The 12,095-nt window shown below is 35.4% G+C and overlaps 1 protein-coding gene across 4 annotated transcripts in view; it reads right to left on the bottom strand.

Moving 5' to 3' along the window:
• The window catches only part of Dhc64C (dynein heavy chain, cytoplasmic), an 82,823-nt gene extending 71,164 nt beyond the window's left edge, over nucleotides 1–11,659 (bottom strand). For 2 of the 4 annotated variants that reach the window (XM_067130922.1, XM_067130923.1), the window contains exons 1-12: nucleotides 11,486–11,659; nucleotides 7,676–7,909; nucleotides 5,891–5,984; nucleotides 4,550–4,723; nucleotides 4,280–4,406; nucleotides 3,910–4,038; nucleotides 3,582–3,768; nucleotides 2,568–2,788; nucleotides 2,068–2,189; nucleotides 887–1,130; nucleotides 564–680; nucleotides 137–325 (exon numbers count right to left, since the gene is read on the bottom strand). In XM_067130922.1, coding sequence (XP_066987023.1) covers nucleotides 137–325; nucleotides 564–680; nucleotides 887–1,130; nucleotides 2,068–2,189; nucleotides 2,568–2,788; nucleotides 3,582–3,768; nucleotides 3,910–4,038; nucleotides 4,280–4,406; nucleotides 4,550–4,723; nucleotides 5,891–5,984; nucleotides 7,676–7,909; nucleotides 11,486–11,504 — 1,857 coding nt within the window. In that variant the 5' untranslated portion in view covers nucleotides 11,505–11,659. The remainder of the gene's footprint in view (nucleotides 1–136; nucleotides 326–563; nucleotides 681–886; nucleotides 1,131–2,067; nucleotides 2,190–2,567; nucleotides 2,789–3,581; nucleotides 3,769–3,909; nucleotides 4,039–4,279; nucleotides 4,407–4,549; nucleotides 4,724–5,890; nucleotides 5,985–7,675; nucleotides 7,910–11,485) is intronic. The other 2 variants (XM_067130919.1, XM_067130921.1) reach the window with 1 other exon arrangement.
• Between the last annotated feature and the right edge of the window lie 436 nt (nucleotides 11,660–12,095).

The following is a 12,095-nucleotide window of genomic DNA, read 5'->3' as shown; positions in this document are numbered from 1 at the left end:
ATTCTAAAATGAACAATGCAACACTTTGAATATAAATATATTTTTATATATACAGGCAGTTAGATTTTTGATAATCAAGGGATTTGGATGTTGCAGTCATGGAAAACTTATTTACTAGATAAAAACAGGATCATACCTTGAATTTTTCATGGAGAGATTCGATGTCATCTTTGACTCTCTGGATGAGCTGTGTCTGATACTCTCTTATGGCACCCCGAATGTGTGGCCTCACGAAAAGGGCGTTGAAGCGCGAGAAAATGCGGAACATTTCATTAGCATTTTTGGCAGTGCCCAGCTGATCTCTGAGTCGTGCTGTGATTCGAGTCTGTCAAAAGCAGAAAAACCAAATGAATGATAGGCAAATATTCATAATTTATTTTCCTAACCATTAATAAAATTAAAACTAAATCACATCTTTCCATTTCTATAAACAAATGAACGTGTAAAGAATCTATCACCACGCAATTCTTACAATAAAGTTATTACAGTGGTTTCAACAAACAGAAAATTCTAAGAATCTTTCAAATAGCAATCACACAAAAACTGCCATTCAATTACTGTACCTCAACTCGATCAATACGCTCATCGTATCGCTTGAGAGCAGCTTCCCACATTTCTGTTCCTTCTTTCGTGATATCCAACCCATCCACCTCTTTCACATTTTCATAGGCAAGGTTAACCTGTAAAAATATTATTTTATTATTTCTCTAAGCTAAAAAAAAAAAAATTTGAACATCAACTTGCTAAGGCTGCAGACTGGAATCAAAAGTAAGTACAAGACACAAGAAATAGAATTAGACAGTCGTCAATCAATTCTTAAGTAGTGACATGTAATGACCACACTTCACAGAGCTTAATTCAAACTTAAAAAGGAAATCAAACTCACTTCCTCAATTGCATTCAAATCTGCAGCATCCATCTCTGGTTTAAGTTCAGCAGTGTCGCCATCTGCTAGTGTTGTGGTCTTGACCACAGTTGGCCGAAGGACTCGAACTATCACGGTACGCAGCTGTTCGTGCTGTCTTCTGAATTTTCGCATTTGCTCCATTCGTAGCTGCAGCTTCTTGTGGGCAGGAGATACTCTCCAAACCATCTTCAACTGCTCATCTCGTTTCTTCTTAACGATATCTCTATAAAGATGGAGATGATACTTTTATAAGATGGAAAAAATCTACTTAAAATTCCAATACTGTATACAGTACAAGTACAAAATTATTAGTACCAAAATACTGATACCATAACTTGCACCATAATTACTGAATCTTGTTTAATGCTGGTTACGTTCCACTAATTAATAATAAGTAGTTTAACAAGATCAGAGCTAATTTATTCAGCTTTCACAGTGTTAGACATATTCCACTATTACAGGCATCCACAGCACTGTATATACCATAAGGGTGACACAGATCCATAACCAGGCTTTGGCTGTGCTGTGGCTGAAGAAGTTGGGTAGTACACCAAATGGTGAGGGTTAAAAACCCAACAAAGTCAAGTGAAGGCCTTAATGCTGCACTTTAAATGTACACTGTTCTATTGCTGCAGTTCACAAATACAGTGCTGTATACAATAGCATTATGCAAGGACTCTTTGTTTTAAATAAGATGGCATACGCCAATTATTCAATGTTGCACAAATTATAAGCTAATCATTTTTAAGTCAAGACTGCCTTATGAAAATTCTATATATGGTAGATGCAATACAGTACCATAATCACAGTAATACATACATCTAACAGAAGAAAAAGAACAGGAAAATAAAATGGTAAAACAGTTACAAGGCCATGAGAGAAGGATCAGCAATAACGGAAGAGATTAAAGGTGGACAATTGGAAAGGAGTGAATCTGACAAATCCTGTTTGTTCCTTAAGAATAAGAATATTTTTCAGTATTTTTTCTTATTCTATACTTGAAACATGGGTCTTCAGCAAATATTTTTTTTAAGCTAAAGAAAGCCTTTCTTTTGGCAATATAATTTTCAAGTTGAAGAAACCCTTTACATCAATTTCAAGCCTAAACATCCATAGCTTAACAACAGGACACAATAATAATAGTACACTATCAGACTCACCTGAGAAGCCCTTGGAGTTTCTCATATTCATCATCCCATGTCATGAATACATCAAAGCACTGGGTCATAACTTTTTCAAACTCTTCAAATGGGATATGCATTAACCTACGTGTTCCCAAGACCTTCAAAGAAAGAAAAAATGGTTAAAATATTTAAAATAATTTTTAACTGCTTCCTCAATACAGAATATGATTACCAGTCACCCATATTCCTACTAGCTATCAAAAAAAAAAATATAAAAAATTTAAATATAAAAAATTTCTACCATCTATTAAAAAATATAAAAAATATATTCCAAAACTGCCTCTTCAAGAAAAAATATAAACAATTTGCAAGCAAGCATAGTATTTTAACTTGGGAATACTATATAATTCATCACTAAGTACATTTACTATATAAAGTCAACTGCCATGAAACCACATGTTCATCCAACAACTAATATGAAACCACATACATATACAATCTAAATAAATAGAATGGGTGCAGTAGATTCTTCTTACCTTCAGAATCTGTGAGGACAGGTCACGAGAAATTGCCTCCACCAGTCTTAAAGCTCTCTGAATTGGGTACTTGGTGGTTCTGATCTTTCTCAAGTGGTTGAATATGGCTTGCACAGCACAGCGGATCTTTTCCAATTCAGTAGCTGCCAGTAAATCATTCAGTGGAAAGTCCTTCATCAAAGGTGCATAATCATTTACTGTAGCAAGGGCCTGCTTCAATCCTGAAATGAATAAGGAAAAAAGAATATATCCATTTACCACATACATGTCATAAGCAAATAACATTTGGTGATACAAGGCAAAACCAGATTATAATTTTTGAATAAAGACACCAGACCTGTAACATAATTAAAATCAAAGTAAACATTTGTTAAATTAAAATCAAGATACACCTTTAAACTAAAAATTCTTGATGAAATCTTAAAAATATGTCAAAATATTTATCAATATCTTCAAGCATTTCATACTTTTTTTAATGCTAAGGGGGATGCTACTCCCAATTTGCCTTGCATGGAACACTGTAAGTTATTTACAGAAGGTTCTTTGCAGGGACAATTTAGGCCCAGTGGCATCATTTTTCTGCCTTCTACATTTCATTTGTTACCTGTGATCTCTTTGCAATTAGTGGGTTAACTACTTTAAGTTTACCTTGCTTCAATATCCACCCTTTATTACTATACAGTACTATGAATCTAGAAATGCGACTCAGTGGACTTGTTAAACTACTTTATGAAAATAATACTACTAACTTTACATGGCACTGTATGTCATCTCTTACATTTTCCTAAGGCATTAAGCAGTAATCTTACAAAAAATACTGTACTGTACATGTAACAGCAAAAATTGTAAAAATGGAAATGAACTAAAATATGACAACTTACAAAATGGAGAAAAATTTCATTATTTCTAAAACAAATAACATTGAAGAGTGTAAACATTAATACTATACGTTTAATAAATGAAATAAAATCAAACTAATTTCCAAATGTGGTGTACAGGTAAACATAGGCTCACCTGTGTCTGTGTCAAAAGAAACTGTAGCGTGGAATCTCTTTCCGTGCTTCAGAACATCCAAGGTTAGAGCTACCTCTAAGCTCTCTCTCTTATCCTGAATCTTCAGCAGAGCTCTTTCTAGATTGAGCCAAAAACTGATTTCCTGCAGTGCAGTGCCATTTGAGGGATCTCGATCAAGCTTGGTGACCTTTAAGAAGAAGAAAAAGTTATGAGGCATTGCACATTATCTTTAACTTGCAAATAAACTGCAGTGTCAATACTACAGCATGCCAATATGCTCTCACTTAAAGGTTATTCTAGAGTATTTTAAGTTTTACTTGACTGATACCTTTTGTATTTCTCTGATCCATCTTGCTACACCATTTTGTAACTGGTTAAGGAAATTTGAGTCCTCAACTCTGTCACCAAAGTCTGCAACTTTGGGCCGGGTTCCTTCATCTGCACACTTTTTGATAACCTAGAAAAATATAAAATACGATAAAAATAAATACAGCACTCCTTCAACACAAGCTCCTCATGTATAATATATAGCAAGCTGTTTTTAACTGCAGTGTGAACACATACTATCAACTTATCACAGCTATTACAGCAGGTTTAGAAAATAAAATGTACCCAAAGTCATCTCTTTGATTATATATGTTTAGGTAGATGACTACAAAATACACAATAAATTTTGATTCAATTCTGAGAGTATTCACCTGTGCTACTGTAGGATGGATAGGAAGTGAAATGTCTGGTATGTCAATATTCTGCTGCAAGTGAAGAAGGCCCATTTCCAACTCGGCAATCTTCTTTTCCACTGCGGGAGCCATTTTATCACCGTCCCTGTTACAAATATTATTAATAACTAAAACAATACATTTACAAAATCCCAAATAAAACCAGTTTTACAAAAAGACAAAAATTTATCATGCAAGAAAAGAAAAGTATATAACCAAATATCTTGAGATTAAAAAGATTCAACTTACCTTTCTATTTTGCCAGACTCCTTGACATACGATTTGAAGAAAGGTGCCACTGCACTGGCAATGTAGGCATGCAGTGTTTCGTAAGGAGAGCCTTCACTGATAGTTATCGATCGAACCTGAGCCGGTATGTTCTTGTCAGCCTCAATAACAGCGCCTCTCTTGATGAACAGTATACTGTGGAGAAAAGATTAATGTAAACTTGTTGTACAACAAAAAATATGCACATGCAATATAAACATTGTAACACCACCATCATTTGTAGTTTTCTAGTTATGGTACTTGGAGACTAAGACAGGCAAGAATGGTCCCAAAAAATGGCCCAGTCTATCAAGACCATCACCCCAATGTGACGGATCGATAAGATCTTAGTTACGATCTTTACGCATGTTTTCTGGGGGTTTCCCCTAGTCTTTATCCTGCTACTTCCATATACATTAATATGCGAGTGACAATTTCTCCTTGTTATATCACAGGCCCAAACCAAATATATTTCTGAGATTGTGATTTATAACTCTCTAGTCTCTGGACACCATTACTCCCAGCAAGTTTGTTTCTAATATGATCTTTTCACTTCACTGCTTTAAAATTTCTATTCTTTTTGTAAATACTAAACATACCTACAAGTTGCAGCCCTTTTAATACATGTACCAACTTCAGAATTGATTAGCCTAAGTATCTGGGGTAGATAAATTCTACTTCATACCTTCTTTACTGCTGGCTTGTCTCATTAATCTTACATTCCAGTTACCGTAAGCGCTCCAAATGATTGTCAATCTTCATTTCTTTCTTCCATCCTTTAGACATTTCTAGGCCCTCTTGGACTGATTCGACTGAGACCAGATGATCATTTATTAGATCACAAGGTTCTCCCTTTACAGTTTCCTCCAATTTTATTATAACTCATTGCTGACCCCTTGATAAATATCAACATTTATCTAGCATTACTCTTACATACCTACCAGTCGTCCCATTAAAACTACTCTTGATATACTGGGTATTACCCCATGCTTACCATGTCTCACTGGCATTCTCCGTTTAAACAATTTCTCCAGTTTTCAGTGTGCAACTTATTTTCGTAATAAATCTCTTACTAAATTTTCTCATAATTTACTCAACTGATCTGGGCTTGTGTACAATATTAAAAAAAAATCATCATTCAAAACAGGAATGTTACACACGGCTTTTTCAGAACACAAGTTACACTAGTTTATTTAAAACCACACTAATACTTGCCTAGCATTTAACCAAGTTTTGTGATACTGTATTTACTTTAAAGTAACCTGCCATGCTTCTCTGCTGACTCTGACTATAACAAACTTATACATTTCTCACGTGACTTACCTGCTCATTTTGCTGTTGGCGTAGTGGACACCAATAGAAATCATGTAAATGACTTCTTTTTCCTCCTCCATCTCTCCTCCTTCCTCTGTTTCTTCTGTAAGGGAAAAAAATTCCTTAATATAAACCTCTAGTCTATTCTGATAATATCTAATATGTTTCATGAACAGTAATATTTACGCTTTCCATATAGGGTATCAAATACTATAGATGGAATATACAGTACCATAAAATTCCAATAAGAGGCAAGGAATTTTTGACATTACTGGATACCAAAGAATTGGCTCTTTTCTACTTTGCACAATTGTAATTTGATTTTTAACTGGTAAAAAAACTAATTCTTTCTAAACTACTTTCCCTTCCACAAAAAGTTTGATAACTTATGTTTTGGATAATATACCTAAACCTTCAAGCAGTTTAAGTAATGACAGTCAAGCACATAATTTCAGGAAATGAAGCTCGTTGTGCACAACAGTACGGTACTCTTGTTGCCGTAAACCTTCCTTACCTTATTGAGAGAGAGCTAGCTAGCTAGCTTATAAGAAGAATAGTTTCCTCTACTGGCCATAAAGCTTATTCCACCATCTGATTTAAAACAGGCTGAGAGTAATGCAATTCCTAAATTAAATGAGTAAGCTTATTCTCACTGTTCTTTGAAGCCACACGAAAACTCACAAAGAACACACTCAAGAAAGACGAGAACAGTTTGCATGATGGCAGTAAACAGATTACTCATTTACTGTACTGAGATTACATGTATCAATTATATGTAATGCCAATTTAAAAATTACGTATTTAAATCATCCAAACTAAAAGGTACACACAGGTTTTGGAATTAGAAGTGGAATATAAAATTTAGGCTAGAGGCCAAGCAATAGGACCAGTGAGGTCACCCAGAACTTTAAATAAGGTTCAAACATTTGTTCGAAGTGGGTGGAAAGTAAGATGAACAAAAAGAATATGAATGGTTGTATGTATAGTAAAAGGAATGAAACAGGTTGCAGCTAGGGGCTGAAGGGATTCCTCAAAGAACCTAAGTAATGCCCACAGTGCACCATGTGACATACAGTGATTGCAATACCCCTCCATGGTATTCGCAGTTTTTTCTGTGGAAGTTATCCCTGAATTATTCCCGAAAATTTGGTAATTTGTGGATTTTTTTTCGTCTAAAAATATTCACTAATTACTGTATTTTCATGTTATTTTCATGACTATATAAATTTTTTATGATAAAAAATGATTTACTAATTTTCAAATAATATTAACTAATAATGTAAACAGTAAAATACCAATATGGGTACATAACTTGTGACCTCCCAATGTCTCCCTATCTACTGAAAAAAGAACATGGAACAGCTTCAGTACTGTATGAGAGAATATGGATGTACCTGAATGTATAGAGGTAACGTGAATAGTTTTCACATTAGCTGTAAGGCATATACTTTAAGGGTAATGTTGTAAGATGCCTCTGAAATAGTTTTTACGTTAGCTGTAATCCATATATTTTAATGGTAATGTAAGATGCCTCTGAAATATTAAAGTTTTAGATGATATACCTTTATGGTAAATTTGGTGTACGATGATAGATTATGGTACATGTTTGGTGTCTGAACTATTAAAACATGCAGTTATAAGCGTTTTTAGATAGGGTTTCGGTATTCACAGGTGGGTGTGGTATGCACCCCCACGGATACCAAGGACGAATGTACTGTATTTGCCTTCTTCAGTGCTAAACAATAAAAAATCAGTTACTGCAACGGACACAATACTATTAATACTAAGTCTCACCTTTGGTGGCACATCTCTGAACCAGAAGTACTCTTGTTTGTGAGTCGCTCACAAATTTCCTAACAGCTTCTAAGTGATGGGAAGCTTTGAAGGCTGACTGAAGCTCAATCGATGGTTCATCACCTTCTTCCAATAGGGCATAGGAAATTTTTAGGAGATGCCGCACCACCAGCCCAACATCAGCAACAGCTACCACAGTCTCCAGACCTCCTCCTCCTCCCCCTGTGCTCCCATCTGCAAAATAACATGTACTGTTAAACAGCAGAGAAATCATGTACAATACAAGAAAATTCTATAAAAAACATACAGACATTCATTAATCTAATTTTAAAAGATTTGTAAAACCATGATGTAAAGGTTGCTACTGGTGAAAAAAAAAAAAAAAAAAAAAAAAAAAAAAAAAAAAAAAAAAAAACTTAACAGTTCTTGAAATTTTAGGATATTTGAAAATACTGCACATGACTGCCATAATGTTGTAAATCAATGAAGGCTTTATAGCTAAGCCATTAAATAGTTTTTCTCCTGATTCTTATCCTCTCTATTTTATAGTTAAGTGCATAAGAACTTTGATTTAAAGAACTGCTGTCACAACAACTGAAGATACGTTCCTTACAATAAAATAACATACTGTACTGTATACAGTAAATTGTACCATATTGGCAATCTAGGGGACATGTTTCTCAAGAAAAAATGTCCCAGTTCATTAGTTTTTTGCTAAATCTATAAAAAATATCATCAAAACCTAGTAGCTACAAGTACTTGAAAAATAATCACTAGCCTAGAAAAAGGAAAAATGCCTGGCATATACCTAGCCTGGATAATTATGAGCCAAATGTTAAGCCAAAAATATTTGGTACTGCTAATGTACATTTTTCCCATTATTTTGTGGATACTACGGAAATTTGTTATGCACATTCGCAATGCTCATTGCCTTCAGGCTTGCTCTGTGTGAATGGATGATTTTTATGCTAGAAAAACCAATAATCCATAAAAATAACTTGAATACACATTGAGAACTTTTTTGAATATGTGCAGGCTTCTTGATTTTGATACCAAAGACAGATGATATAACTTGTTCCTACCATTATTCTGTTTTGCAGTATACTGGTTAAAGCCTAATATGTTTGATCTGCATTATCTGCATAGCTTCCTGAGACTTAAACTTAGATTGGTTCTTATGAAAAATGAAAGAATCTTATTAGTCTGTTAGGATAAAAAAATTTACCCGAACATGACAATACACCAGTTCTCAAAAATTGGCAGTTTTGTAGTAATTCTCATTCCAGTTAATCTTAACTTGCAGATAATTGCAATTCTGATTTAATTTCCATTACTATAAAGTGAAACTTAAAGATCTGCACCTTACATAAAACATGAGAACTTCATATCTAACAAGCCTTATGTGAAAATTCTCAATTATGGGGTAGAGGTGCAGTATACTGATTACGGAACAAAAGCTGAAAATTTACTTGACATAAATAAATGCTAATTCCTAACTGTACCAACAGCAGCATCCAATATTGCTAGATATACGTAGGCTAGCCTACAGTAGGCTGTACTGTGCTTCTATTTATTTCCAATAAATATCAAATTTGTCTGAGTTACACCACAAGTATCTGAGTAACCCTACTTCACCATTTATAGAATGAAAGATTGGCTGTAAGTGATTAAGGTCTAAGGAAACGAGAGTAGTTAGTAAATGTAAAGGAGGCGGCTGAATTAAGACATTGTTTATTAACATAATTTTAAAAGGGTGTACATAATACAGCACTGGTGAGATAATTAGAGAAATGTAACGTATATGAGAAATTTACTGTCTTTTGTTTATACTTTTATGCTTATCCCCCAAGAAGCTGGTAGCTCACTAGAATCCAGTTAAAAAAGTCACAGGAACAAAATTAACAGGAAAAAAAGTCACAATAATCTTTCCTATCTAGATAGTGACCCTCAAGGGTTTTAGCCCAGTATATATCCACCTCTGCCAGTTGGGGATTTTTTTTTAATTTTAACCCAGTATTTATCGGCCTTTGTGGCGTGTTTAGTGCAAGCCCATTGGGGATTTCCATATAAACATAAACAAAAGACTGTAAATATCAAGAAATATTGTGGATTTTTCCCCTGTGAATTTATTACTGGCCACCATAAATTAATGTCTTTTCTTCCTAGCCAAAATTGTGACTTTTTCCTGTGACTTTATTACCAGCCACTGTCTACTAAACACAGCGCCCCATGGAGCTTCTGCCACGCTTAGCGTCAGCCCCTCATGGAGGAACATCAAATATCATCAAAAGACAGTAAAAGTCTCATTTTTTGGTATGTTTCTCAAATCATCTCACTTGTAACACATTATATCTACCCTCTCTGTATTGTTTAATCTCAAAATGATATACATAAATGATATCTCTGTGCAGCTGTTTCCTTTACATTTACTAAGTAGTGTCCTACCTAACCTGGTGTACACACTTGGTCTGTTTAGACGGGCCAAAAAATTGCTGTGTCCTAGATTTTACGAGCTATGTAGCCTACAGGCCTAAGCCAGGGTAGCACGAGTTTAAACCTAATTCGGTCAACTGGTCTCCCCTTCCCCACAGGGGCTTTGGGGATGGTTGATGTTCATTTCCGGTCCGAACATCCCTACTTGATTTTTTATTAGGCTATACCTTTCGAATCTTCATAAAAAATTAAAAAATATTCTTTAGACATAATTCTTGCAAACTAATATTTATCACAATGAAAAATAAAATATATGTAAATAATTGAGGATTTTTTCTAAGTTTCAATTTTGCAAAATGCACTTGGGGACATTTGATCCCCGGGGCTAGTACTAAACATGGCAAAATACACTGGACCACCAGGGTCTAGTACTAAACATGGCGAAATACATTTGACTCCCAGGGTCTGGTACTAAACACAGCGAAATACACTCGACTCTCAGGGTCTAGTACTAAACACAGCAAAATACATTCGACTCCCAGGGTCTAGTACTATACACGGCGAAATACATTCGACTCCCTGGGTCTGGTACTAAACATGGCAAAATACATTCGACCCCCAGGTTCTAGTACTAAACACGGCGAAATACATTCGACCCCCGTGGTCCAGTACTAAACACGGCGAAATACATTCGACCCCCATGGTCCAGTACTAAACACAGCGAAACAGTGTAGATGAATCGCTGTAAGTACTAGCCCCATGTAGACTCGGAGTTCGGCCCTGGGGACCGTGATTAGCCTAGACTAAGTTAAACGTCACCCCCAACAAAGGCCTCTGGAATAAATATGCAAGTTTACAAATTGCTAAACAGATTATGCATTCGGTAAGCCATCGTGATTATGGGCTGCTTAGGGTTGTTAAATTAGAATTAGGTTAGATGCTTTGAGCAGTAATGGGGTGTTCATACCGTACAGGTCGATATTGATTTTACGAAATCGACGTTGTTTATCGATTTTCTACCCCATTTATCACTATTTTTGCAAGTGGCTAATACAATCTCCCCTAATATAAACTAAAAATCACATACGGATGGTATACGCCCTAATGGGTTACCTGTCCGTTCACCTGAGGGTAACCGTTACCTAGATACAGTAACCGAAAGAACCGCAGGACAGACGAGAAATTAAATAAACTTAAAACTGGAAAAACATTGTATATCTTAAAGAATAAGACTTAAGGATTAATAGTCAGTTTAAAGACAAACGAAGTGAAGTCGAGTCAATAACTTGCAACCATCTTCCTGCACCATATCGAACACGAAGCCTCGCGAGGGCGACTTTTTTCTCTAAATTACTCGTTACTGAAATATATTCTCACCCTCTTCGTTGGGATCCATATTTGTCTAACACCAAGGCACTCCACGATGTCCGCAATATCAAGAAATAGCGTCACGGAAATTAAAAACACTTTAAAATTTGGGAACGACCGTCCCAAATACAACTGGTACGTCGGTGGTGGTCTGTCAAGACTCTCCCTAACTCGCTCCTGCCAGATGCGCGTTTTAAATTCCCTAGAAGTCAACGAAAATTCCCTACATCATGGCGGCCAATCGAGATGGGTAGCATGGCGACTGAAAAGAAACGGAAACTTGCAGATATTCGAGAAATAAACTGAGAAAGTAATAGTGTTATTATTTTACTTTTAACTATAATGGAATTTTTATGCTATGGGTTATAGATTCCCCACAAAATCGACGAAAATTCCTATTTCTTGGCGGCAATCGAGTTCGGTTGCCCCGCGACTGTAAAGAATGGGAAACTTGGAGATATTCAAAAAGAAACTGAAAATTGATAGTATTATTTTACTTTTAACTATTACTCGATGTTCGGATTTTTATAACATGGGTTATAATACCCTAAAATCGAAGTAAATTCCCACTTTCTTGACGGAAATCAAGGTACGTTGCCCCGCGACTGAAAAGAATGGG

The sequence above is a fragment of the Macrobrachium rosenbergii genome, chromosome 29, assembly GCF_040412425.1.
Source record: "Macrobrachium rosenbergii isolate ZJJX-2024 chromosome 29, ASM4041242v1, whole genome shotgun sequence".
Lineage (NCBI taxonomy): Eukaryota > Metazoa > Arthropoda > Malacostraca > Decapoda > Palaemonidae > Macrobrachium > Macrobrachium rosenbergii.
The sequence above is the reverse complement of the archived record's forward strand: the minus strand, read 5'-3'. Positions and strand labels throughout refer to the sequence as shown.